This window comes from Labrus mixtus, chromosome 16, assembly GCF_963584025.1.
Source record: "Labrus mixtus chromosome 16, fLabMix1.1, whole genome shotgun sequence".
Taxonomy (NCBI): Eukaryota; Metazoa; Chordata; class Actinopteri; order Labriformes; family Labridae; genus Labrus; species Labrus mixtus.
The window spans coordinates 20,696,925-20,724,840 of record NC_083627.1 but is presented as its reverse complement, the minus strand read 5'-3'; the positions used below and the strand labels follow the sequence as shown (position 1 = coordinate 20,724,840).

The 27,916-nt window shown below is 39.8% G+C and overlaps 1 protein-coding gene and 1 long non-coding RNA gene across 3 annotated transcripts in view; one reads left to right on the top strand and one right to left on the bottom strand.

Annotated features, from left to right (window-relative positions):
* Positions 1 to 592: 592 nt before the first annotated feature.
* On the bottom strand, positions 593 to 3,876 carry LOC132990549 (uncharacterized). The gene is made up of 3 exons (XR_009676071.1): positions 3,797 to 3,876; positions 2,882 to 2,939; positions 593 to 776 (listed from the first exon to the last, which is right to left on the bottom strand). It is a non-coding gene; the product is annotated as an uncharacterized LOC132990549 (long non-coding RNA).
* The window catches only part of rbms3 (RNA binding motif, single stranded interacting protein), a 285,229-nt gene continuing 260,695 nt past the window's right edge, over positions 3,383 to 27,916 (top strand). For both annotated transcript variants that reach the window (XM_061058800.1, XM_061058799.1), the window contains exons 1-2: positions 3,383 to 3,651; positions 6,033 to 6,221. In XM_061058800.1, the coding sequence (XP_060914783.1) occupies positions 6,048 to 6,221 (174 nt within the window). In that variant the 5' untranslated portion in view covers positions 3,383 to 3,651; positions 6,033 to 6,047. The remainder of the gene's footprint in view (positions 3,652 to 6,032; positions 6,222 to 27,916) is intronic.

Here is a 27,916-nt window from a genome sequence, read left to right as displayed (position 1 = left end):
CTGCTGCATCCTATTTCCTGTCTGCTCAGGTATGCTACCCACTAAATCAATCTCTTCCAAAACAGGTTTATCCCACAGATGCCGTCACTCCTTCATCCCGGGTGTGAGAAATATCGGGCCAAAGGTGCTACTCTGTAATCAGGCTGGACTGTTGAGCCTCGTCTTGTACAGTCAGACATGCTGGTAACCGCCACAACTTCACAAGGCTGCCGTGTGACCCAGTGAAGCCACAGGGCCTAAGGCAGCTCAAAACACACCAAACAAACAGACACACAGAGCAACAGGGTCCAAAACCCGCTGTATGACATGGATGATGTTCACTATAGGAGGAGACAAATTGATGCTGCACGGCGCAAAAATAGTGAGGAGGCAGATGTGACATTGGTTCTATTTTCACTTGCATCTATTGGCAGTGAAGGCATATTATGAAATACAGTCTTCATCCAATGCTCTGCGTGTGAACAGCAGATTCCATGGCTGCAGCTTTTTCTGTCTGCCTTCCCCACATGCTCTTAACAACGCTCTTAACACCTACAATTATATATTTATATAAATATATATATTTAAAAAAAAAAAATGAAAACACGGTTGGAACAAAATTACTTACATCTTGCGTCAGTCTGTAAAAAGCTGAACATCATGGCACTTGCTTTTAGTGACGGCTTCAGTTTCCCTGGAGTGTCCCCTGCAGAGATGACGGATGAGAGCAGCTTCTGCTGATCTTGAGACCCCCACTCTTAAACTTGTGCATCTTCCAGGGAAAGGTCTCAGAACATCTTGAAAAGACACAGTTTAAATAATTAAGTGGTGTAGTAGCCGGAAACTCTCTAAAATTAGCCATGAAACCCTACAATAAAAACCTGTAAAAGCAGTAACTGCACCAATTGGTTACAATGAAGAACTGTAAGAGGGAAAAGGGAAGAAAATCCCTGCAAAAATAACATTACATTTGAAGTGTACAAAATGTTCAAAGCAGTAACTTTAAACTTTAGCAGCAGTTTACTTCTTCAGTAAGAGGCTCTGTGTGCTTTCTATCAAAAGTCTCAAAGTGCCCCCTAGTGGCTCTTCTCTGTCTCTGCTCTTAAGAAGAACTGCAGAACATTTGACCTTACAACAAGGGTTTCTGTGGTTCACTGTGCTAATTAAGAGGGCAATTTCGACATGGAATCACAGGATGACACTCAAGAGTCTTACACAGTTGGAGTGTATAAGCTGTTTTCTAACAAACCGCTAAGTGTCTGTGAGGGTAAACTGACTTCATAATACCAAGATGCAAAAACAGTCAGACAGGAGCAAGTGTATTAACCATATGATGTATAAACCAATAATCATATAGAAATAATAAAAATGATAAGCAGATATTTATGATATTACTCGATCATAAATTCTTGATCTCAGCAGGTAAATCATCTTAAGGTTTCAGCAGAGTGGGTGGATGAATAGTTTAATATTAAATGGGGTCTAATATTTAATGCTTGTGTATACCACAGACTGGTCATTAAATACCCTTACAGCTTTTGAATGACAGTTCACAACCACATTTTACGCAAGCCTTTTTTTCCCCTATGACCATAAAATCCAAGTGTCTCCATTTGTATTGTTGTATTTGAAGCCAAATGGAGCACAAGGAAAAAGATGGACAGTATGCGTGGAACAGCTTCCAACAACGTAGCCGATTGATCATATACCCTGTCTCGCCATCCCTCCATTACTCCTTCCCACAACACAACCTGGCACCTTGTCCCACAGGCTGGCCCTGAAGGAAAACAATTATCGGAGAAGCGGAACAACAATACCCAGAAAAACATCTGCTGGTGCCGGCTGGGGCCACTGACATGCCTGACTGTGTGTCCCTGCTGGCTCCCACAGAGGACACATGCCTGTCTGGATCATAGACTGTATATGCAGAGAGGCCTGAGAGTACAGGGCCCAGTCTCCTGCTCCTCCACCTGCCTGTCTGCCCGCTCTGGCAGGGGCAGCTCGGCCATAACAGACGACGATCCGCCTGTCAGAGCAGTTGTTCGATTGGGGGAATTCTTTCATTCTGCTTGGATGAGATGATTATCGAATATGGTCTCTAAGTTGAGGCAGAAAGGAAAGCAATAAAGATGGCACGATAGACCACCACCCATATGATTTCTCCTCATGTTATGGCTCAGCCCAGCAGATTGGAATGATCCTTCATTGGGGTAAACACTGTACACAATAATCCAATTAATCAATATTCTTAACAATAACATTAATCCAAAGAGCATAAAATGTTTTAATATAAACCTATAAAAAATGTATTTCCAATACTCATACTTTATGAAAAAATAGGACCACAGAACAGCGACATGACCCAAGATAAAAAAAAATCTTGAAAAGGTTTGTTTTTGTGGGAATTACAATTTCTTTACATATCCAAACCAGAGAATATGAAACATGCTTCAGTTTACGCTCAGTGTTTCTTTAGTTTATATTGCCACCTTGTGGCCATTTTTGAGGTTTACTGGAGTTATGGAGAGTAATTCTTTCTCAATTGTTTTCAAACCTCTGGGGTTGGAATTCCCCCAAGGGATAAGATGAATCAAAGGGGAATATAAGGCTATTTCAAATACTAATATAACTGCTGAAACAAACTGATATGTTCATAATATGTGATATAGGCCTTCCTGTGTGATTATCATGGTAAAAGGACACCCACATAAGTCACACTATTATAATTAACTTCAAAAGTTAAATTATGGAAAATGATTTTCCATGAGCATGGACTTATATTGCCACTGCACAAAGTCTATTTAGTGATTTATTTCAAACAATATTAACACCATAGGTTACATTTTAACCTCTTCACTCTAACACTGCCTGTTCATCTACAGCTGGCCTGGGTTAACCTCACCTCAAACAGGACAGGTTGGCTCCTCCCATGGTAGTGGAGCTTTGGCTGCTTTCACTAGCTGTGGGGGAAAACAAACTAAAGATAGGTCATTTAGCACTCTACTTGATAGATGTGCAATGTTTCACTTTCACAATGAACTTACTTAAAACTGTAACATTGTGTTATAGTGTAATATACATTGCAATTCTGTCCATTTTGTTTTGCATTTGTTACAGCTGTAGAATACAGGCATTTCCCCGCCAAATACACATTTAATGGATTTTGTTATTCAAAGTAGAGGTGTCAGCGAGACACATAAGGTTCGTCCAACTTATTAAACTTTGTTCATGGTGAATTTCAAGACAATGACAAATTGTAAATGTTCCTCAGTGCAGAGACAGGCTGAGCGGAAGTGAAGGTAAAAAAAACAACAACAACAAAAAAACAGTTGCAATTGATTAAGAACTTCTTGCCACTTGGTAACCCGATATTTCCAGGTGCACCTGAAGGCACCACTTTTGACATGGGCTCGGTGTAACCGGGAGGAGGGTTTGTTTGGTGACAGCAGCAGCAGCGGCGGCACCCTTCATGTCTTCTCATCGGCAGTGAATGAAGTGTCTTTGATCCTCTCCACCGGCTTTTGACGGAATAACTTCTCATACAACTAAATGAACCGGCTGCCTGTTGTTCTGCCCCAGACTCTCAACCACAGAGATGTAAAGCAAGTTGCACTACCGCATCTTCCTCTTGATATGCTTCTGACATAGCGAGGAGCCCGAGAAGTCATAGAGGTATTTCCTCACTCTTGTTTTGTATTGGTGAGCCACCACGCTGTTCAGGTACCGTAATAACACGGACAATTTGATAAAAAGCCCCGCTAGCGAAATTGCTCGAATCCTGACCGGGATGACATTTGTTGAAACGAGTTGTTATTACCTGTGTTAAGGTTAAAAACGTCCAACGACCGGTGTGTGTGCAGCGTGGTTTCGTTCAGAGCAGGCGGTGGGTCATCAGCAGCTCAGGAAGGAGTCAACTTCTGAACGTGTAGCTATATTCGTCACAGAATTACCAGCTAGGTAACTAGCCATAGTAAATATTCTTATATGTTTTTGATATATGACTCTTAAAATAAGTTGGAGTCAGCCTGTATTAGTCTAAAAAAGTAGCTTCAGCATTATGCTAAATTAATAAATTAATTGCTAATATCTAATGGACCGCGAACCAACACCATAGGCCTAAGTCACTGGGGGGGGTTAATTAACTCGGGCTAACAGGTGTGTTTACCTATGATATCAAGTTCTGGCCAAGTCTACTAAAAGGTCATTCAGGACATATATTTATGGGACAGCCATGGGTGGTTCTAGGCAGGGGCCAACAGGGGCCAGTGCCCCTGTGACACTGAGCTTGGTCCCCGCTGTGGCCACCCCTCCAAAAGGAAGAGCCGGCCTCATAACACATACACAGTATTTGAGTCACAATCTAGTATTAAGTACTGTTACTGAAACAAATATAAATCATGGTATTTTATGTTGTGGTATTTAATGATGTGTGCTATTATTTGGCATAATATAGATTTTTTAAAACGATCATCTTCATCATCGTTTAATGTTCCCCTCTGACAAAACAACTGGCCCCAGTTTGGCCCCCTCAGTAAAAGTGGTCTAGAACTGCCACAGGGGACAGCTCATCTCAGTTGAGAGAACAGCTAACTGACCTCGTAACTTATTGATGGCCTCAGAATTCAAAATGAAGCAATCACTTGGTGCTAAACAGCATCCATGGATGATTCCAGATGGAAAGTTATTTACCTGTCATTTGGACAAGGTGGTCTCTCTTTCATGCACTTGCTATGTGCAATAAAAGTCATAATCGCTACTAAGGGAATCATTTTTAATCCTACTCTAAATGTCCATGTTCATTGGTTTCCCCTTTCTCATTTAATCAGTTTTTACTTTTAAACTCTTGAATAGGTTTTTCTCAACACCCAGCCAGACCCCTGGGTTACTCAACAGTAACCCTGCTTGAGAATTAGGGCTTCACTAGTGTATCTTATTGTTAGAAAATAAACAAGATGTTGATTTTAATCATACCTAACATGTTCAGTCAGTTCTAACAGATTCTGGGTTAAGATATAAAGACTATGTATTGGTAACCGCAGATTTCACAGCTGACATTTTGACTTGTCATGCATGAAAGAAATGGCACAGTTGAATCAAATTTTGTTAATGATGGAGCAGTTCCGTGAAGAGTCCCAGTCACCCATGACTGTGAACTAGCATGCAACATACCAGAACCCTGAATCTGGCTCAACTTATTTATCACACCTTTGCTTTTACTAGTATGGCCTTTGAAAATATCTGTGTGAATATATCAGTACTTTTGAAATACATTATATTGTAGTCTATCATGTGCTTACACTCCCTTATAGGCCTGAGGAAAGGGAGCCTCTTTTATTAAAAGAAATGCATATTGCTTTCCCACAGTTTCTTGTTTCAATAATTGATGACTCAGGAATTATTGGTCAGCAGATTTCTTTTGATCTTTTTGCTTGATTTTATTATTGAGATTTTGGGTTCGATAAGAAAAGGTTAGATTTTGTGAACATTTGCCATGTTGGATAACAATATATTTGAAGACAATGAAACAATCCAGCAGCTGTTTCTGATTATTTTTGATCTGTTTATTTTTTACCTGCCTTGGTCTTGACAAAATGTTTTTATTATAAGGGCCTGAAGCCCTGGATGTATTCTGTATTTTTATTTTAAACAAAAGAAAATGCAAATGATGTTTGTTGTATGTAAATAGTAAGCTATATATACACACATTTTCATAATGATCTTTTATCGTCTGTTCATCTCTGGCTAGATGTAATCTTTAATCTAACTCATGGCGTTAAGGTTACTTACATTTGTGTTTAATTATTATTATTAACACTGCTTTTATTTATATTCACGTGGATGGTTTTGAGAACTAGATTGCTCACTAGTGAAAAATGGTTCAAGAGTGATCTTTGATCACGTAACCCAAATGTAGGACAAGTCTGTCTGAACAACAATGCTTTCTATTACATTCTGTTAGGTATCTCTTTGAGTTTCTGATAATGTTCAGACAGTCATTTCTCTTTTGTGTGCAGGTAAATTAATTCTTCTCCATCTTGCTCTTCCTTATCAAGGCACAGCAGAGGGAGATGGAGGTCCAGAGTGGTCTTCAGGAGCTGGAGCCTTGCCCTTTGGGGTCTCCTCCGCCAGAGGCTGATCAGCAGAATGAACTGGACGACCAACAGATGGATACCTGTAGCAAGCCTTCCGCTGACAACCTCAGCAGGGATGGGCAGTTAGCAAGCCAGAGAGACGACAAAAAGGTTAGTTAGAGAATCTAAAAGTTGCAACCACAGCTTCTGCTGTGGGTGGCTGTGTGTGATGGGTGTGTCTACATGTTTGTGCTGAGTCATAAGTTCCTGTCTGTTGAGCTCAGCTGGGAGATATTTCCCATACATTGACACAGAGAGACTCCTTGTGTTGTCTTTTGGAGTGCTGAAAGTAGAGCTGCACTGAAGTTTACATGTTTTGTGGTGTTCTGAAAAGTGATGAGTGCAGAGATATGTGGGTAAGCTAGCAGTTGAAGGTGTAGTCTTTAGAGTCATTGCACGATAAAGTGAAACTATAGGTAGCCTACATTTGGTTTAGGCTTCAGTGGTTTTAAAGGAAGTAAGTCATGTTTTTGCTATTCTGCCACGGTAAGCACATACTACAAAGCACATATAGCATGATATTTAGATGAAGAAGGGCTTATTATGACATGAATTAGCAAATGCAGTCTTCACATGGGAGCGCTGATTCTTAACCTTGTGCCATCTTGGAGCCCTCTTCACATCCAAAGAGTGACAGTCAAATCCTCACTGGCTCTCATCCATCTCAGGAGAGTCAATCATGCTTCTCTGGCAGGAGCCTGAACCTCTTTCTGTCACTCAGCCTGAGAGGCTCTATAGGCTGCGGAGAGGAGAGGAGATAGCAGCAGAATAAACAGCACAGATATACCAAAACATTTGCTTGACGACGGGACTGAATGCTGCTGGCAGCTGTGAATGGGATGCTTGTCATGGCTTGCTGTATCAATTTTGAGTCCTTTTTGAGCAAACAGTAACACGTAACCCTTTAGGGGCTTCATCTTGGCGAGGAACAGGGACTTTCTTTGGTATTAAAATCAACACTCTTGAAAATGTAAAATAATGTCATTGTTTAAGTAATGGCATTTTTTTCAAAGCAGACTGGCAAGGGATGTAATTTTAATAGAATATCTTACATTTTACTGATTTAAATGACTTTTTAAACAAATTTTTACTCAATCTGGAGAATTATTTTCCACAGGTTATATTAAAAAATGCCCACCTTAATACATATTCCCTCAAAAAGAAAGGTTTTGTATGTTGGTATTGTCAGATATCTCGTGTGCTGCTGATGGGTTAAAGTGACAGGGGTTAGCCCCGAAGTTAGCAACAACTTCAGCCTTGGAGCAGACAAATACATGTCCCCTGTGCTCTCTGACTACGGTCGGGACTCTGAAGCACTGACACTTTCATTTGCAGAATTGATGGTAAAATACTCCCAGTTTAGTTTAAGGACAAAGCCTGTTGCATCGGCAGCCACCATTAGGTTATGTTTTGTTTACCTGTCCCCTTCTAGTTGATGTCATGCATAGGCAACTCTCATAGGCCCAGAGATAGTAAGGATGCAAGATGGCTCACTCCTCAGCAACTCTGCTGATTTTTTTTATGTTGAATTGGTGCAACAGCTTTTAAGCTTCATCTTAAAGGTCCCATATTCTTCTTTTTCAGGTTTTATATGCCCTTTAATGTGTTTTCCAAGTGTCCTGTGCATGTTTAGGCACATCTATGTGCAAAAATTCAAAGTCCGCGGAAACGCGGCTTCTCTTACGTCCTCCTGTTAGCTGTAGCATTAGCTGCATGTAACGCTCGGTTCTAGCCCCCCTCGATAAAAATTTGTCAGTCCGACGTCATTGTCAGTGTGAGATCACTGATCTAAGCCCATTGGCTCGTTGTAACAAGCCCAGCAGCTCATGTTGAAATTTCCGAGAAGCGTGCTGAGCAACTGACCAATAACGACAGAGCGGATCGGCAGACCAATCAGAGCAGACTTGACCCACGTGGGGTCTAACAGTGTGGGCTCAACAGAGCGTAGCTGACGGACTCAGAGCGTAGAGGGAGCAAAGAGGAGCAGTACATGAAAACAGACACTTTTTTCAAACTTTAGCTATTGTGAACATACAAAAGTAGTTACATAGATTAAATATACAAACCCAAAAAGGGCATAATATGGGCTCTTTAAGATAACATTGCATTTTCAGCCTGTGGAAACTAGATCTAGAATTGTATAGTAGCCTTAGATTCTTCATGTTACCACCCACACAGGCTGCCTTAAACTAATTCATGTCATAGTTTTAGTGTTACAGTGTCATAGATGAATAAAACCTGTATAACCTGCGTTGCATGGTTTAACTATCTGTAAGTGTAAAGGAGAACTTTTCAGCCGGTTCATTGAAATCCTATACCTCAGACATCTTGTAAGGAAATTCAATACACACTCTCCTCACTGCTGGAGAAGAGATCGCTTCCTCTCTCTGATGTAATTGGCTCAATGAAACAAGCTTACACACACACACACACACACACACACACACACACACACACACACACACACACACACATACATACACAAACACACACTGCAGGGCTTTCTGGTTGCATTCACACAATGGGTTCCAACAATTGGCTTTGAAAGTTGTATTGAACCTCAGAGTTGTGCTCTTTAAATCCAACATTGACACTCAATGTCTGCTTGTATTGTGCACTGATGTGTAAGAGTATCACTTTTTTTTTAAACTTGTGTACGATGAAAGCTGTTATGATGTTATTAGTCCCTGCTGCAGAATCTCAAGTACACAGCGGTGCCTGGCACGTGTTGTGAAACAAGTTTTCAAACAAGCTCACAATCAAACATTGATTTTAATTTACAGTTGTTGGACCAAATTGTTTGACACCATTCAATAATGCACAAACAGGTCAAAGGCCCTGTCATAAAAGCTATGAGGGTGTACAACATGCCTGTACAACATGTAATTTTTTAACTTACAGCAGAGTCAACAACTGCTGAAATGTAGGATTTCCTGTGTCTATGCCTGACCAACTGGTTGGCAGACGGGCTCCTGCTCCCAGTGTGTCATTGATTAGTCTGGAGAGTGTATTTATCAAGGTGTCAACGGTGGAAGTGGACCAGTGTTTTGGCCTTGTTATAGAGCGCTCGCCTCTGTCCTGTCCTGCCTTGTTGTTTACAGTGATGCATCATGGGGAATGAGGTGGCACAGTCTGATCGGTGGGCTCAGGGTCAGAGATGCTGTGGTGCACTGTATGAAGTTCCACAGTGAGTTGAGTCAGCTCTTGCTTAAAGGTTAAGAATGTGAAAAAAAATGTGCTAGTCTGAATCTTAAAACTGTCTTTACAATCTGAATAGCCAGGGGCAAATACATTTGTTTTGAATACACTAACCCTTTGTTAGGGCTGGGCCTAATCAAGTTTCAATTTCAATTACAATGTTGGAAAACATCATGAAGAAAAAAAAAAAATCAAGATTAAACAATAACTGTGCTGTATGCCACGGTGTGCTCGTTTTGTCCAAAAGTTTTGTCATCTTTGTTTGAAAGTGTTTGTTGTGATATTTTTTGCCACAGGAGTACATCACCACTACCTCAAAAACACATTTAATTTTCTATAGAGGGAAGCTTTTCTCTGAAATTTGAAGCTAACTAGCCTAGGTTTCCATCATTGGCACTGGTTCTAATGGACAGCAAAGACTCTTTGCTGTCAGCCATTGGATTCCATGTTTTCCCATGGTAAAAATCTTCTCAGTTGAGCTGAGTCTTGCCGACTTGGAACCGTCTTGCCCGCAACTTTAAGGGCATAGTTTTCAAGGAATTTGAAATAGATAGAAGATACTTGTCCCCTAATGAAAAGATAAGCTCTGAGTGAAAGACCTCTCATCCAAATTATGCCCTTATGTCAAACTAGTAAGTTAAATAACCTACCACAACACAAATATAATTACCACTCAACAGATCAAGGCTCTGTTTATGGGAGCTAGCCAGTGGTGACAACGCTGATGTTACCTACCCTGCAACATGGGCCCGATTGACTTATCTATGTAGAATGATGGGCAAGACCTTAGACATCACCGGGTTGTCAAGTGGGAACCTCCTTTCACCGGTGTTTCATCTATTAGTTCCACGACACCTTGGGAAGGCTCCGCAGTCAGCTCTGGTGTCACAGAGCCCCCCCCCCCCCCCGTGCTGGGTCTCACTGCCCATAATAATAATATGTGAAAAGAGAAAGAGGAAAAAGCAGAAAGGAGTCTGTAGAGCGATGTTAGAAAGAGAGCAGGGAAGACAGAGCCAGGGCCAGAAGTCTGTTTGGGCCCACCTACCGGGTTGTGCTGTCTGATGATTTCAACTGACTCTAGGAAGCATAAACTGAACATTTTATCTAGAGAAAAACAGTTATAATATCATAAAACCCTTAAATAGATTACATTGTATTGTGATACTGTTGTATTAGGAACAGGAAACATGGATCTGATCCCCTGTGTCCAAAAATGATAAAAGGAGAGGGTCTAGTTAGCGCTAGCCTTCTCTCCAAGGCTCCATTTGTGGTGATGGCAAAAAAACTAGACTGTCAAAACTGTCAGCATCTCGATAAGTAGAAGAACGTGGGAGTACTCGGATCAAGTATCGGGCCAAAAAGAAAATATGTTTCCACTCACTGTCGTTTTGCCTATCAAATGGCTATTAAAGACTACATCAGTTCAAACGGAAAAAAAAAGAAGGGCAAACAAATGAATGAGGGGCTATTACTGCAGAAAAAAAGAAAACAGATTTCCACCTTTAAACGTCTACATTTATAAGTGCTAGTTCAAAGAAAAAGCTCATTTCTGCCTTAAAGAAGCCATGTTATTTTTAAAGAATAGAGTAGATCAGGTGGAGTTTTTCTTTCATCGGCTGAGCGGGTCTTAAAGCTGACCCTGCATTTTTACCACAACCCCTGTCTCCTCGCTGTACTCCTGACCTCGGGGTCGATCCATGACACTAATCGATGCGCTGTACATGACCTTTAAACGACCCCAGGGGATTATTTTTGGTAGCATCCTTCAGTGCAATAGCCTTGGCTTGTGCTCATTATGGTGCAATTAGTTTTGTTGAGATCTCAAAGCATCAGCAGACCACCACAGATGATGAGCTACAGCAGTGATTTGAAGCGTTGCACTAATTGGAGTCATAACAACCTACTGCCCTTTACTCATTACCTGCACTGGAAGCAGGAATAAGTCAGCAAGCACAAAGCCTAAAGCTTCACATAGGAGTTAGCTCGCTGATCCGGCAGTTTTTATAATTGCTCTCTATTTTAAGAGCTCATGTGAGTGAGTTTATGTCTGTGCTGTTTTCTCTCATATGTATGTAAAAGACCAATCTTTTCTTCGCTGTGATAATTTTTGTTGTCTAACCATTAGAAATGAGTCATTGGAGATTGGGCGGAGTGGAATAGTTGTACCAGTCATTATTACTGTTATATCTGATTACACAAATGAGGAACATTCAGGAAGAGAGGAAGCAAATTATATGAAATGATTCTGGATGAAATATTTGTGTACACTTCCAAACGAGGGATCAGAGACTTAAAATCTGGCAGATGTTCCTCGTGTAGTGGCTATTTGTCCAAAAAACAACTAAAAAAATCTAAATAAACGAATATCAAAAATAATCAAATGACCACTGATGCACCATGGGGATGTAATGTACACAGGCAAAAGAAATCCAATGTCCATGCAAGAGCTGCGGTATTTTGCTGGTTTATTTGAGGAAAGCAAACAAAAGAACAAAGAAAATCGTGGCTCCCGCTGCCTCTCTTGACCTGGTAAAAAACAATAGGCCCACCCAGGTGCATGCCGGTCCTCCACCTGCCTCTTACTTAAATAATCTCCGGTGCCGACAGTATTACCCAAATACCTAACAAAAATACTAATACAAAACTAAATTTACTAAACAAATAACTAGCAAAAAAGAAAACGTTACCCAAAATCTTTTCTAAATAAAGAAAACGTGTAGAATAATTAAATAAACAACACCACCCAAATATTAGTAAACTAAATACAAAAACTAATTCTATCCCCAATTAAATAGCTCCAACACTCGGTATTTGATTGAATTTCATGTTTGTTAACCAATAGAATCAACTTGCGTCAGCCAGCAGTCCTGTAAGTGGAACTTTTTGGTGACTTTGGGATGACTTGTCCTCCAGATGCTCTTTTGAGTTTTCACCTAATGGATTCTCCCTCGTCATGACTTTTTGGATTACTGGAATAGCAGATGGCTGCTTTCCTTGCTAGGCAATTTGGCTACAGTAACAGTGTGACAGGTTGAGATGTGATTCACTCTGATTACTTTTTTTTGATCAGCATCAGGTGTGTTGTCTGTAAACTCTCATAATTGACAGCAGCAGTTAAAAATGGTAGATAATAGTATATACTGTACAAAGTTGTGTTATAGGTGAAGTTTTGTCTCCTCTGTTAGCTTTGCTGGAGTGAGCAGAGTGCATTGAGTTGAGGTAAATACGGACAGACATCCTGAACACCACCTCCACAGCCCCCCCTCGTCCTCCGCTCCACAGATTACCTCTGTGCGAGCTAGCGGGGCCCGGATAATTACCTTGTGTTATTTCTCCTCCCACACTTTGCTTTTGAAGTTGTGGCTGCCTGGCTGCCTCAGCTCTAATAGCATCCCGGCATGCCATCGATCCCTCACCCATCCGCCGGATATGAAGGGGTAGTGAAGGTGGGCCGATGGGTCGTGGAGGGAGCAACCCAGGAGTCTGCACAGAGCATCTGCACAATCCCTAAAGCACAGCTAAATCAATATTACTGTTTACCTGAAACAGCATATGCACATGAAACATATACATCTTACTGTGAGAAGTATAGTAGACAGTTAATAGACAGTAGAAAGAGATTATCCTTTAGATTATTCTTTATCCTAAAAACTGCATACTGGATCATCAAAGAGATAAGACTTATTGCTTCATCCCCAGGGGCTCCCATAATGGACAGGATGAGCTTTTTCTCATAGCTTCATTGAACTGCAGATTAAAATGAGCTCTTTGCCTGACGACTATTTGGATGGTAACTGGCACCAGCCTTCACTGTGACAATTTAAACATGCATTAACTAAATGATTGCCTGTCTTTGTGTGTGTGGCATGTCCAGAATGTTAGTTAAAAACTTAAAACTAAACAATGAAAAAAAAAATACTTGCTTTTTACAGTAAATGTCCAGAAGTAGTAGCTGTAATTGTAGCTGTGATGTCTTCACATTTCTGTTTACTGAAATCAAATACTGCTTAACTGCTGCCAGTTGGTCAAAAGATGACCAATATAGATATGCACAAAGCTTAATCCTATTTTTGAACACATTTTAACACATGGTTCTACTTCTGCAGAGTGCTAATTATTCAAAGCTCTTGTCAAGCACTACTCTAAAATAAATTGCCAAAAGTCAAGGTGTTATAACATTTACATAGTCACCCAATGTGCAAAAGCTGTTTGATAGTAGATCAACTTAATGACATCGTAGAACTTGGGCCTTTCTCACTCTTCACACAGCATTCCTATCAGGTGTGGTGAGGTAAATGATACAGTCTCTGGAGAGTCCAGAGCAGGAAGTAATTGGGTTAGCGCCTAGTTTGGTGACCAAGATCAGGTATTAGTCCATGATCTCGTGTATTAGGAACAGATTATAATTAGTGAGAAGGTGCAAAAAGTATTGCACAAAATAAATCCTTAGCTCCATTTGTGATCACTGGATGGATGCATACTGCACACTTCAGCTTTCGGCAAATGTGGACCTCGAATATTATTATTGCTGCTACATTTTGTTAAGTAACAGCAATGGGCAGTTAGTAATGCTAAGCGGTGCGATTGGATTGATGTGTGGTGTGTTTTATGGCCAGCTTTAGTTATTTGTAGAAATATTATTCGTGTTCTTGCTGCTATTTTAGACCAGTGGCTCTTTAATCTGTCAAATAAAAGAAGAGAGGATGATCAAGCATGTCAAATGTGTATCAAGACACAGCCTCTCTGAGTTGGTCTATTTATCTCTCATTTGTTACATTTTGTTTAAAGCAGACTCTTAGTTTAAACACGAATGAAACATTAGCGCTACATACACACACACACACACTCTGAGACACACTTGCAGATCAAAGGGACCTTATTAGCCGCTGTCACAACTCATTTATCCCTCATTGGTTTCAGGGAACTGTCTCTTCCAGAGGTTGCTCTCTTCTGTAAAGTGGCAAACCGGGTTCCTCACTGTGTTCCTCTTTCTCTCTAATAGAGAGAAATGGTATGGGCCACCTCTATCTGTGGCCCTGTCCAAACAGGGGCGATTTCGTCACAAAAATAGCCCTGCTGTCAGCTCGCCTTAGTTTCTGGGCCCGCTGAGAGTCAGTTAAGGGGATCAGTGCTTGCTGGAGTGTTCGGCTCTGTGGTAAGACACAGTGCTGGTGACACATTGCTTTGATGGGATCACAGCGAGCTCCTAATCCCCCCACGACACAGATGACCTAAGGGGCTCATTGGACTCAGCAGAGTCACCAATCATGACTCCAGTCCTGCCTGACTTCAACATCCTACCCAGTTGACCTTTACTCTCACAGAATGGCATTTAAACACCGATCAGTGTTTTGGTTGACGTGTGTTCAGTATCTTTGTCTCCAGAAAGAGGTGACTCTCAAGATTTGTAGTGCAGGTAAATTTTCTTTTAAAACAATCACTTATACTCTCTTTTTATTTTTCTGCCCTGCATCACAACAAAAGTTTAGAGCAAGTCTAGACAATATTGATTTTTTTATTAACAGAGACCCAACAGCTACCCATCATGAGCAAGCACTTGGTACCAGTGGCAAAACTTTCTTCTAAAGTTGTGAGATCTTAGTACCTGTAGTGCAGTTGTCTAGTCTCCTGGTCTGGCTGAGTCATCTAGTGGGTGCCTTTGGAAGATTATAATATTAAACATTGGTGGAAACTGTCCTTATTTCTGTGGTCTTCAATATTTGTAAATAGGTTAAGATTTAAAAATTGTCTAATGTTTTGTGTAAGCTGTAACACATCAACCCACCACTCTCTGGGGCTGGAGCTCTGGTTAATGGCTTCTGCCATAGTACTATAAAGCTCTACGACCAAGATGTAAACCAGCAGTTTGATTAGTTTGTATTTCATTGGTGGACAGCCATCTTCCACGATCTGGCTTGATAGTCAAATAGAAAGTGAGGCAGAAAGAGAGAGACTGCAACAAAAATAACACAAGATAATAGACTTATTATCAATAACAACTATCTCTCAGATAAAATGATTGACTGATTGTCATGTTACTTGAATATGAAAAAATCTTTGGAAGAGCTAAATTGTTAAATATACTGCAAGCATCGTACCCACCTCTTTCTGCAAATAAAGTGCTCCAATGTTTGAAAGTTTGAGGGAGGAGTCTTGCAATTATTTTGCTATTATGTGTAATTACTAATGTGTGAAGAATGCTTTTCCTAAATAAAAAAAAAAAAAAAAAAATTATTGACTGATAATAATTATAGTGTGAATATGCACTGAATGAGTGAGGATTGTATGCTTTACTAAACTCATGTTGTTGTTCTGTTCCCGATGTGTGAGACGTCTTTGTGTACATATAAAGGGAGTCTTCTTCCTGAGAAATGTTAAAACCATAAAGTAGATAATAAAGAACACTAATGCTGTTGTGCTTTTATTTGGTTCCTAATGAAATATTTGTTGGATGTGTGACGTGATATGCAGGCCAGCAATTTGGCATGGGAACATAAGCATGAGAACACCCTGTTTAGGAGGCCATCTGGAAAATCCTTTGCACTGATTTAAAAAAAATAAAAAATAAATCAGCCCTTTGCATTTTCGTTTTTTTTAATGAATTGTGCACCCTGTTGATGTTTGCTGTGTGCACTGTGTAGAGGCATGTGTGTTGCTCCAAGTTTGTGTGTGACTCAGTGTCGAGGCTGGGAACTGTTCACTATATGTGTTTGTGATGACTTGGCAGCGAAGGAAAGGTCAAGAAAGACGTGCAGAATTGCCAAATGTGCTACATTAGCAGTAGTCAAACCTAGTTTACACAGGAAGGAATATTTAGAAAGACTTTTATATGATGCCAGAGAAAGTGTTTTTTTAATGATCTAATTTCTGGAAGTGGATTGTACTTCATGTGCTCTTAAAGTCATGAAACAAATGACTATGTTAAATTAGTTATATCTAAAACTTGGAGTTTTAACAGTCTGAGGAAGAATCCTCTATTGGCATGTTATTGTTTTAAATGATCCACTAAAAGACTAACTATCTGGTTAAATGTAACAATCCAGCATTACTGTTCTTTATGGTTGTCCTATTTCTTTATGACTGCTCTCTGTTGTTTCTCATGCTCACTGCAAATGTACTATTGTAAAAACATGTGTATCTTATTGTCATTTTTATTTAGTGCATACAACATTCTTTTAACAAAGTAATGCAATCATTAGGCTCTGAATTGTGCCAAATTTCCAAACATGGGAATATTTTTTTATGATTTAGCTTTAAAAATAAGATCAGGTTAAAGAACTTAAAAGGAGCTTTTTTACGACCAATTGCACACTGCTGGAACAAAGAGAGACGGAGACTGCTTCGCTTAATTTCTTATTAGTCATGCTACTAAACTGCTTGTACTTTTGATTTTCCTTAAAAAATATACATTGTTTAATTTCCTCCACTTGGTGTTTGGTTCCTAGTTCGATTTAAATCCAATTTGTGTAGAAAGTAGAGGCAGAATTTGAAACTACGGTTAATGCATTATTCTTTGATTGTCTCTTGCAATTGGACCGAACTGTTTGTTGACCCTGTATTGTGTTTGTCACATTGCACAGGCGTTTATACCATATTAAAGTCTATAGAGCCTGGATAATTCTGCAGTAGACAACAGACTCACTAAACAACATTCAACCTCAATAACCTGTCTAGTCATTGTTAAATGATAATTACTTACCACAGTGTTGTCACACTGACTCTGAAAGTATGAAATGTCCTGACACAGAATAATGGTATTTTTCAGGCTATCTTCGTGACAAAGACCTTCACATGGGAACATGACCTCAGCTCGGTTCTGTCTGCTCTGACAGATGCCACGCTGTTTAGTCGTGACACACACACTCAAATATTTCCATTTGGACAATCTGTTCCCACTTGGAAATGTGGTTTGATTAGATACAATCAAGCCCTCAGCATCAATATTTCCCAGTGTTTAGATGAGATTTGGCTTGCAGTCCGAAAAAAAAAGATCATGAGTATATCCCACACATATTAAAAACTGAAAGGAAACCAAATATTGAACATGTTATTTATTTAATCTGTCCTACATTTTAGGTGGAAAAAAACACCTTTATTCTCAACATTAACAGGGTGTAATGATTGGAAACAAATGGCTGCAACGTTACTGTGAAGTTTCTCAGTTGGATCTGAATAGTTTCACATCAAGAAACTGTGCCCAAATGAGATTGAATAAAAAGATAAAACAACCACAGTGAGGATGTTTCCCCTTCAGACTTGTGGGGTTTATGTGTGTGATTATTATCTGAAATTAGTGGGGCATCTGAACATACTCTTCTAAGTAACAATCGTTTTTCTTTGTTAAACAAGAAACCACATGTGTGTGTGGCAGGGTGTCAAATAGCCAAGAGAACTGCACTGCACATGTTGTTTTTGTTGCCTAGTTTAAATCAACATCTAATAAATGAATCTGTTTTAAATCTATAATGTGTTTATGTACAATTGAACTAATCCTTACTTTTTATAGCCCAGACTTTTTATTAGAAGATAAACGTCATCCTGTCTCCATCTGTATCCAACACAAAGTGTTTGAATGAGCACTTGAATGTAATCCTGCCTGGCAAAAAAATGTGCTTTGTGATTGGTCCAAAGTCATATTACATTAATGAAGAAGAACTAAATGACTGCTAACATCATACAGGTCATTTATTGGGCTTTTTTGTGTGCCTTTATTGGAGAGATAGGACAGTGGATAGAGATGGAAATCAGGGAGAGAGAGTGGGGAATGACATGCGGAAAAGGAACTGCCCGCGTTGAGGACTACAGCCTCCATATATGGGACACGCACACGAACCACTGCGCCACTAGCGCCCGAGCTTGGCAACACTTTTAAGTATTATTTCAATTCCCTAATTTCAAGGCCAGTACCTGATCTTATACACTACTGGAGAGTCCTGGCACATACATATATTGAAAACAAAGAGCTTAACTCTGTGATGGCTGTCTGGGTGGGTGATTTGCTGCTTGGCTGCTCAGCTCCCAGGGGCATCATTCAGGCTCTGTGATCATATGTGCAAACACCTCTATTATAATCCCCTTTCCCTGTAATATATACATTCACACATAGTTATACTGTGTGACCAGCCCTATTAGTTGCAGCAGTTAGACCACGCCTGTCAACCCATTAACACCAGCAATCGTGATATAAGGCCGTCATTTCAAGGGTGGATAATTATAAAATACTGAACTGGCTTTAAACTGATCGTAGAAATAAAAAAAGGCAAATGTATCACACTGTGCTGGGCCACAGCTGTGTCATAAAGATATTACTATTTTAAAAGCTGTTAACAAAGCAGGGCTGTATGTGAGCACACAGGTCAGCCGACTGTGCCCTGTGATGCTGTGTAAATGAAACGGTAATAGAGGGTTTCATCACCACTACTAATTACTGAATGACAGTTTTCTCACCAGTGTGTGAGTGTGTGTGTGCATGCCTCTGCCTGTGTGATAGGCCTAATTAGGTAAACTCCCATTACACTTAAAAGTGCATTACTGCTGCTCTTTTGTAAAGGCTATAATTAGAGCGCTGCGCAGAGTGAGTGGTAATTAAGTGATTTCTCAAGTATTATTAGCCTGCTTGTTATATGAGCTTGTTATACTGAAACAGATAGAATACATATTTGACTGTTAACTTTCTAGATATTTAAGCAGAGAGCTATTACACAGTGAATTAGGAGAGTGTATGCCAATTTATACCTCGTCCTCTGCCCTAGGGATTTCCTTCTGATAAAATTAAAACATGACGATGGACCATATCCAGCTTTAAAAATTGCAGAAAGCTTGTGTTAGCTAAAAAAAAAATTCAATGACAACGTGTCACACACTTTTTGTGTCAGGCTCTCTGTCTGACTTGGCATTTTTCTTGCATGTGTCATCCAATGCCTAGTGGCAGAAGCATGAGCCCCAGATCCTCTGACTAATCCAGATTGCCCTCTAATCCCGATGACACTCTCCTCTCGCTGCCATTGACTCCATTATTCGTTTGCACTTTTCAAGTGGTCCCCCCTTTCAAGGCCCCCTACCTTTCTATTGCTGCCGTCTGCATTGTGTTGAGTAGTTGCGGACACTGCCAGTTATACAATTATACAATAGTTTGTTTAGACAAAGTCATCCGATTGAATAAGATGTAAAACATAAGTGATTCTAATCAGTAACACAGCACTTTGGCTTTTTACTTTGTCACTCGGCCTCAGCCAGGTGTTTTGATTACCGTCTCTTAAATGCAGGGTGTCTTATCATTACTCAGTCATGAATGCAAACCGGAGGTCGTTGGACAAAATGATCAAGTCATTTTGTATGTGCAAGCCCATATAACTTGTGTGTACCAGTGCTATCCTTTCTAAAATACAAATTAACACATATTTCACAGAATAAGCACTATAAAGCCGTCTCCTACCTCCACGTCATGGTTTCCGATAACACTGGTTTAGCAGTGGAGAACTTAAGAATTTAAATAACAACTCTTAAACTTCAAATCATACAGTCCATTTATTTTCATTCGTTTGATTCCCAAATTAAGACACTGGTAAGAATTGCTTTATGATGAATTATATATCATGAGCAAAATCTTGGAATTGTAATAATGTAATAAAAAATGCAATTAATCGCCATTAACTTCTGAACTTCAGAGATGAATCGTGGTTTAAGAAAAATAAAAACATTTGACAGCCCAAGTAGAGAGTGATTGTTGAAGGCCTTCCAAATCCATGATCCCCCCCCAAACAGGTGTATTGACATTATTCTATCCTGATAAAGCCTTCACCCAGGTGGGCTGTATGTATAATTTACAGGTCTCTCTGCTCTACTTTGGTTTTGTAGTGACAGGTGCTCTACTCACTGATCATGTGGTGCCCCCCTTTCCTCCCTGCATCTTTGTAATAACATTTCTCCACTCACCTCACCCACAGGCAGATTTTAAATAACACTTATAATGATGTTAATCGCTGTCCCCGGAGACCTGAACAGGCCTTAAGGAGAAAGCTTGGAGACTGGGTCATTGGCACATTTGCACAAGGTTAGCAAATCCCATCGGAAGGGTGCTGAGTTGGATTTAGAGCACGGACTGTTGTGCCAAGAAAGCTGGAGTAGATCCTCTTTATACATTGTCCTGAATTAGCCTATTTTTAGCACACTGCTGGTTTTATTGGACAGCTAGATCATTTTGTTGTACGCCTGTGCTCTGTGGCTAATCACTTTCATTGTGTTTGGATCTCTGAGCCGTTGTGTTGTGTGTGTGTACAGGGTTCAAATTGAAGTGTTAGATCATGCAGCTTTTATCTAATTATAGATACGTAGCACAGCAGAAACAAAAACATGGTGACAGTGTTCAAGAAAATAAAATTACACAAAACAGTAGAGCTAAAGGGATCAAGAAAACTGATCTATACAATTTTAAACTTACAGAACAAGTGCTGAAATGTTTTTGGACATTGCTTGTTTGATAATGATACATATTGGGATGAAAATTGTCATAAAAAAGTTAAATGTTAAGGCCGCAATAAAACACTGTACATTACATGTTACATGTATGCAGAGCAAGAAATTATGCCAAAAACCATTAAGGATTAAAGTCAACAAGTCTTTTCTTTTGGTCGGTGTGTAGTTGTTAGATCTTAGCAATGCCTTTTCAAATTTGTTACAACATTTTACAACTCGTAACACGGCAATATTTCAGTTGATGTGTGCAGAAACATCAACCTACCTGTTCCCTGGAAAGGCTTCAAAACAAACCAAGACGTTTCTGATGAACTCAATGATTGACAAGCCGGCACAGAGACTGTGGCATATTTTTTCACCCTAGTTGGGATGTATAGATTTCAGAGATTGAGGATGAGGAGAGACAGAAATTACTTTTTTCTTCAGAGGTGGGACCCAGAATGAATGTCGCGCCCAGGGTTACCAAATCTCATTTAGGAAATTCAGCCTTGAAAATATCCTTCCCTCCCCGTGTCTCCTCCGTATTCCCCTCCCATCACCGTTAAAAAGGAAACTTCTCATTTTGCAGAACTGTGGGCCTGGAGGCTATGTCACAGAAACCCATGTAACACACACACACACACACACACACACACACACACACACACACACACACACACACACACACACACACACACACACACACACACACACACACACACACACACACACACACACACACACACACACACTGCATAAGGATGTATCTCAGTTCTACTTTGCAGGCTCTAACTTTATGTCTTGGAGATCATTTTGACCTCCTGCTTTCTGGATGCATTTATCTGCTTTTTGTGTTGCAAGGACACAAACTGATAGATTATATTAAACATGTCATACTGTGTTTTTTATTCTTAATATAGTTGTGAAGGGTTAATGCTTTCGGAGCTCTGTAAAAATGTAACACATTATATATAGTAGCTTCCAAGCAAAGTCATTTGGACAAATATGTGTTTTAACATTTTTTATAGTAAGGAGAATTTTATTATAATCAGAAATCAAATCAGAGAGAATAGTGTGTCTTAGTTCACATGTGGTTTCTGTGTTTTTGTTGTGTTTCTTGGTCCATGTGTGCATATCCTGTTCACAGATAATAATAAAAAAAAGTCTTATCTACTTGTCCAGATTCCAACATTCCTCGCTCTCTTCTAATTTTGGAACATGTTTGTTGCAGAATGAAAGGAACGTTTTGAGAGATGATCACAGACGCTCCCTCTCCAGAGAAATCTTAAGGAGGAAAGTGAGCCTATTCTGAGCGCTGTAGCAGTGGAGAGTGGGACTGATTATGACTCACTCATTGCTGAAATGCTCTGGAGGATGTCTGAGTCGGGCGTAAGGGCCAATGTCCGCTGCCATGGTGATGCACAGCCAAATGTAACTGAACTCAGAGAGCAATAGAGATGGAAATGAAATGAGGGAGGCTTAAAAGGGCCTCGAGGCGGCTTCACTATTGTTATGATAAAATTCCCAGAGTAAAAACTGGCAAGCTATAGGCTCCTGTATGTAGACTGATAACTCTGAGATCCTCTAATGCTTTCGAGTGCACTGTTTCTGTGGAGAGCTTTTGATATTGAAGGATAGATGCATCTAGGCCAAGCAGAGCAAATTCAGGGACAATTCCAAAATAACACATTTTTATGACTTTCCTCCTCAGCAGATCTGTTGGGAAATCTTCTGAAAAAATATTCCTTTTTATTTAGCAAACTTGTCACAAAATAGGATAGGCTCTCTGCTCAAAGAGGCCAAAGAAATCTGATTTGAGAGTTTCAGTGCAATATGCAGGTACAGAAACTAAAACAGTATATTTGGGGATCTAGATTGATTCATCCTCAACTAATTTGGTATTGTATTTGTAGCTTGGTGCAACAGGCAACTTTTAAAATCAGAGCAATATATAGGACAGAATATCCTACCTTTCTTGATCACATACATTAAAGGCTAAAAAAATCCATTGCAAACACAATTTTTTAAGCTTGAGACAGAAGCCAATAAAGGCTTCCAAAACCACTTGCCTTTCTCACTTTGGCACTAAGCTGCAAATGGCTGAAATCCAGTTTGGCTAGCAGAAAAGGAAAAAACTTCCACATTCATTCCAGGGTCTGTCCTGCAGGTGCATCAAGAAGAAGCCCATTATGTTAAATATGGTAGTGGATTATGGAGATTCATGTCCTGATGAAACCAAAACCGTCAAATACAAGAGAGTTGTGCAGAAATGTTCCCCTTATCCAACTGAGTCTGCTTTATTGTAAACCTCAGTATGTTTGTGAGTAAGCAAAGTATCAAAGTGTCTTGACCATTGACTCAGCTGCACAGTATAGTCAGCAGCAGCAGCAGAGGACAGTGATGTAAGGACAGAGCCATGTAACAGGCCAGCAGATATTAATCCGATGTGCTTGGCTCGGCTCGCTCGGGTTGGCTTTAAGCCAGCCAAAAGAGAAGAGCGGGTCAGATGACAGCACCTGTCCTTGCCAAATTCAGCAGGTACATCACAGAGTCAGGCACAGATAACTTACACCTCTCTCTCTCTCTCTCTCTCTCTCTGTCTCTCTCTTCCTTCTTTTGAGAGTTTATCTTCTTCTGACACTCCTGCTCACACACCGTATGCAAATACTGATATCAATATTTGAGAATGAAAAAATCTAATTAAACCAAATTAGCCGTGTTTGCTTCTTTACATGAGCATGTCTTGTAAGGATATTTGACAAAGCCCCTTGATCTTAAGGGCTGTGATAGAATGAGGAAAAATACATTGACAGAAAGTTACTTGGGCTGCAAAAAAGATGTGCTTAGTCAATGATTAATATGACATTATTTCTGCATTAAAACATTCATAACGTGATCATGGAAAAATCTATTTTGAAATTCAAGGTTACGTCTTCATATCTTTCTTGTATTATTCATATAAATTATAGAATTGCTAGAAAACCAACAAATAATTACTTGTGAGAATCCTACCCCAGCATTTTTTTCAATTCTTCATCGATAATTATTTCTTAATAAATATGAAATTGTATATATTAGTTAAAATCTATGACATTTGAAAATGAGATTATTGCCAAGTTGTACAGATATGCAAACATTGCATTATCCATCGCATGAAATGAGATCTCACTCAAAGTACCTGTCTGAGTCTCTGTGATAAGAATAAACACACACACACACACACACACACACACACACACACACACACACACACACACACACACACACACACACACACACACACACACTCACACACTCACACACACCTAGAGCTCTCTGACCTGAAAGTCGGTGACAGACAGCAGGCATGCAGAGCTGACGGTGCTGACTGAGGTGGATTGTGGAGATCTGCTGCAGATGATTTGTGTCATTCACAATACAAAGCCAGACCCTGATTGACAACAATGCAATACAAAAAGTACTTGACGAGTTGGTTTTAGTCAAATGCTGAAATATTTGTTATCATAAAGAAAAAACACTGTTGAATATAAACATCCAATTCTTCAGAGACACACTCAACAAAATGAGATTACATCATCCCATACATTTTTGTTGCCTTGGTAACAACTGTAAACATATTCTGTGAGCAGCACAGTAAAGGGCCTTTCAGATAGGGTGCAGTGTGTGTACGCTGCGCCCGCCGCGGGGTAGGGCGCAGAGCAGGGGAGGAGCATGCACATCCGCAAATCATTGGTGCAAGTTGCTAGGTGACCGAAACGGAGGAAGAGGGTGTGTGTTCATGAAATCCTCAAGGAACAACAGGATCTGGGAGAGTAAAGTCTCGTCAAGGGGCTGCAGCTCTCTAACAAGCGCTACACAAGCGTGACACACATTCCTCCTCATAAATCGACTTCTTTTTGACATGCTGCTGATCTCTGCCAATTCCTGCACACATTATTTACAACTTAAACAGCTGTAATGATTATTCTTGGTTTCTGGCCTTGGTTAATGCTGTGTCTCACACACAGTTCAGCTGTATCCCAGCAGCATTTATGAGCGTTTAAAGGAAAATAAGGAGAAAAAGAAACCTAACTTCTGACCCTACAACTCAGCGTAAACACAGGAGTAAACAGTAAGTGTAGCCTTAACAAGACCACAGAAGGAGTAGAGTTTCAACAAGCACATGTTTGTGTTCGATTAAGTCTCTATTATATTTATTTTGTTCTGGATAACAGGGCTTTTTGTACAAACATTTTTTTTGTGGTTTCTGTTATACTAAACATAGTTTGCTTGCTAAGCACTGCTAGCCATATGCTGATCATTCATGCAAAATATTAAAAGTGTGTTTTCTTACTCACACCTTCCTGTGGTTTGGGATGTTATCTCAACCAGTGACATTGACATCATTATTTTGTCAGAGAAAATGTCTTTCTACCAAACTGACTTGTGACTGGTGAGTTGGACATTTCTCTCTGGTTTCCATCCTGCAGGTTTCACACCTTCAGGAGGATGCTCACGTTTCAAAATGAGTAGATTCCTTTCTTCTGATTAATTTTATTCAAAGTAAATCATGTGTGAGTTTACAATCGTGTGTTTGAGAGACTGCGTGTGTGTGTGTGTGTGTCAACAGGCTTTGGTGGCCTGTTGAACCACTTAAAGGATTCTATTTAACGGGTCAGACGAGCAATTAATCAAGGGTTTAATTGGAATCCCGACTGGAGTGACATGATTTATGCAAATGAGGTAATTAATATGCAAGCCTGCATTTGATGCACAAATTAAAATGGCTCATCCGCCAGCGAAGGCTAGCACTTTCATTACGCTAAATTAGAGTGCGATAATAACTCCAAATACACATATTTATTTTCCGGAGACATTCAGATAGGACATGCCCACAGCAAAGAAATTATGAAAAGGCAGAAGGTGGAAGTTCTTATATTCAAGACAGTCAGGAGGAGGCAATGCTAACGCTGTTCAATTAAGCTCATTAGAAGCCGACTGCTGTCTGCAGGGCGTCCCTTTTAATTGGATCACCAAGCAATTCAAACCACATTTGGTTCTTAATTGCTTTTTTTGCACTTTATTATTAAAAGTACAGCAGCAGATATTCACAGGATTCTTTTCCCGGTCGATGCAGCGCAGCGATACAAGTCTCTGACCTATGCTGTTGCCCTTGGTAGCCACCCCCACAGGGACGGTTTGTGATCCTTGTTCCAAAGTGTCCAGTGCACTCACCCTCTCGATGTGCTGATGCCAGGGGATTAAACACAAGGAGGCAAGCAGTGGAGCCACAGCTGAGTCACATTCTGCTGCTTCTTGTTTCATTAGGGTCGCTGCACAGGAATGTTCACTATGAGAGACACACATCTAGTCTTTTCACACGCTCAGCATTTTGAATCAGCAAGTTAACTTTCTCTTACGACTGTGGAGTTGCAAACTTCATTATTTGTTTGTTTAACCTTTTTTCAACCAGTGAAAAATAAACTTAAAGATTAAACCAGATCCTGGCCAAGACGAGCAGGAGCAGGAGCAGCACAATTAAAAGCTTCTGACAAACAATGAGCAGCCATACATATAAATATAATAAAGGTAAAGAAACCACACTAACATGGCAAACAAACTCGAGTTTGTTTAAAACAAATCAAAAGGTTAGGTGTGAAAGCGCCCTTAAAAGCCTTCCTGTTCCTGTCCTCTTAGGACTGATGTAGGTCAGAAGGTATGAACGAATCAGACCTAAAACAGACTTGTAGAAAACGATCAACAGTATTTTACCTTCCAACACGTGCATGCAACAAAAAACGATGAGTGAGGTCTTTAAAATAAGCGATGAACCTCAGCGCTCCATTGAATGTAAGCTTTGCGACAGGCATGCATGTCGAAAACATCACCACAGTCCAGCATCAACCCTGTCTCTTCTTAGATTCAAAAGAGAGGGAGGATTTCATTCTAAAATAGAAACTAGTTTCAGTTTGAACCATTTACAAGCTGCTGATTGTGAGATGTTAGAGAATGAGATTCATTAATTAAAATATCTGTAGCTTGAAGCAGACTCGATCTGTGTACCCTGAGAAGTGGAGATTAAAGTCAGGTTTTGGTGGTTTGGATTCAGTATTTGAATTTTAGTTTTTGACTGGAACTGAGTAAGGTTGCAATCTAAATTTACCTTGCATCTAAACTTCTGACCATATTTAAACTTTGACAGCAGAGAAGGAATGTCATGTTGCTACCAGCTCTGCTGCCGTTTCCAAAAAGGAACTATTTTAGTAGTGATCAACTGGATAAAAACATCAAGTCTAGATACGGCTACTGCAAAGTGGTGCCCACTGTGTCACTGGGACAACCACTGTCATGGACCAGGCAAATACAATTCTACTGTAGAGTTTAATAGTCAAAAACTGGCTCGCTTCAGAAATCATTCTAATACTTGTGTCACAGTATTCATTGGCTTTTATCGCATCAAAAAAAAAAAAAATATTGTTAGAATCTGTCAATTATGTGCCAATCAAAAAATCTAGGCCTGTCAGCCCAAGAAACACTTATCCTCATGGTGAGAAAGAAATTCAAAAATACCCTGTGACTTATTCTATGCTATTAGCCAGAATGTTTAACAGATCCTACTGCAGAGAGATGTAGTCTGGAAACTTCATCTAATTATCCTACAAGATGATTACCAGGACACCATTACTTTATCTACAACATCATATTTAATCCATTGGTTAATGACAATAAGGCACTTTTTTAAATTTGATTTCAAAGTGACTCAGAGATCACTTCCTGTTAAGATAATCATAAAACATTTTACATGTGATTGTGTTGTCCCCTGTTGTTGTGCAGTTGTGTAAGCTTGCATTTATCATAGAGGAGGACCAGAAATCATGTTCAGTCTCTCTGAATCTGAAATATTACCGTCACCTCTACCGTGGATTTGATAAAAATGCTAGGTCTATTCTGATGTTGTATCGAATGGATGTCGGACAAGATCAACAGTTTTATAAGTGTAATGACAATAAAAAAAATCTTGAAGAGGTAATAGGCCTCAACACAGCTCTGATCTTAAAGAATGTACATGCCAATCATGCAGGCTGTTATACTATGTGTTTTGAGCTGAGTGATGCAGTCTGTAACATTCTTCTGTTCATGTTTGTGTCTTTTCAAATCTGTTGGTCACATTATTA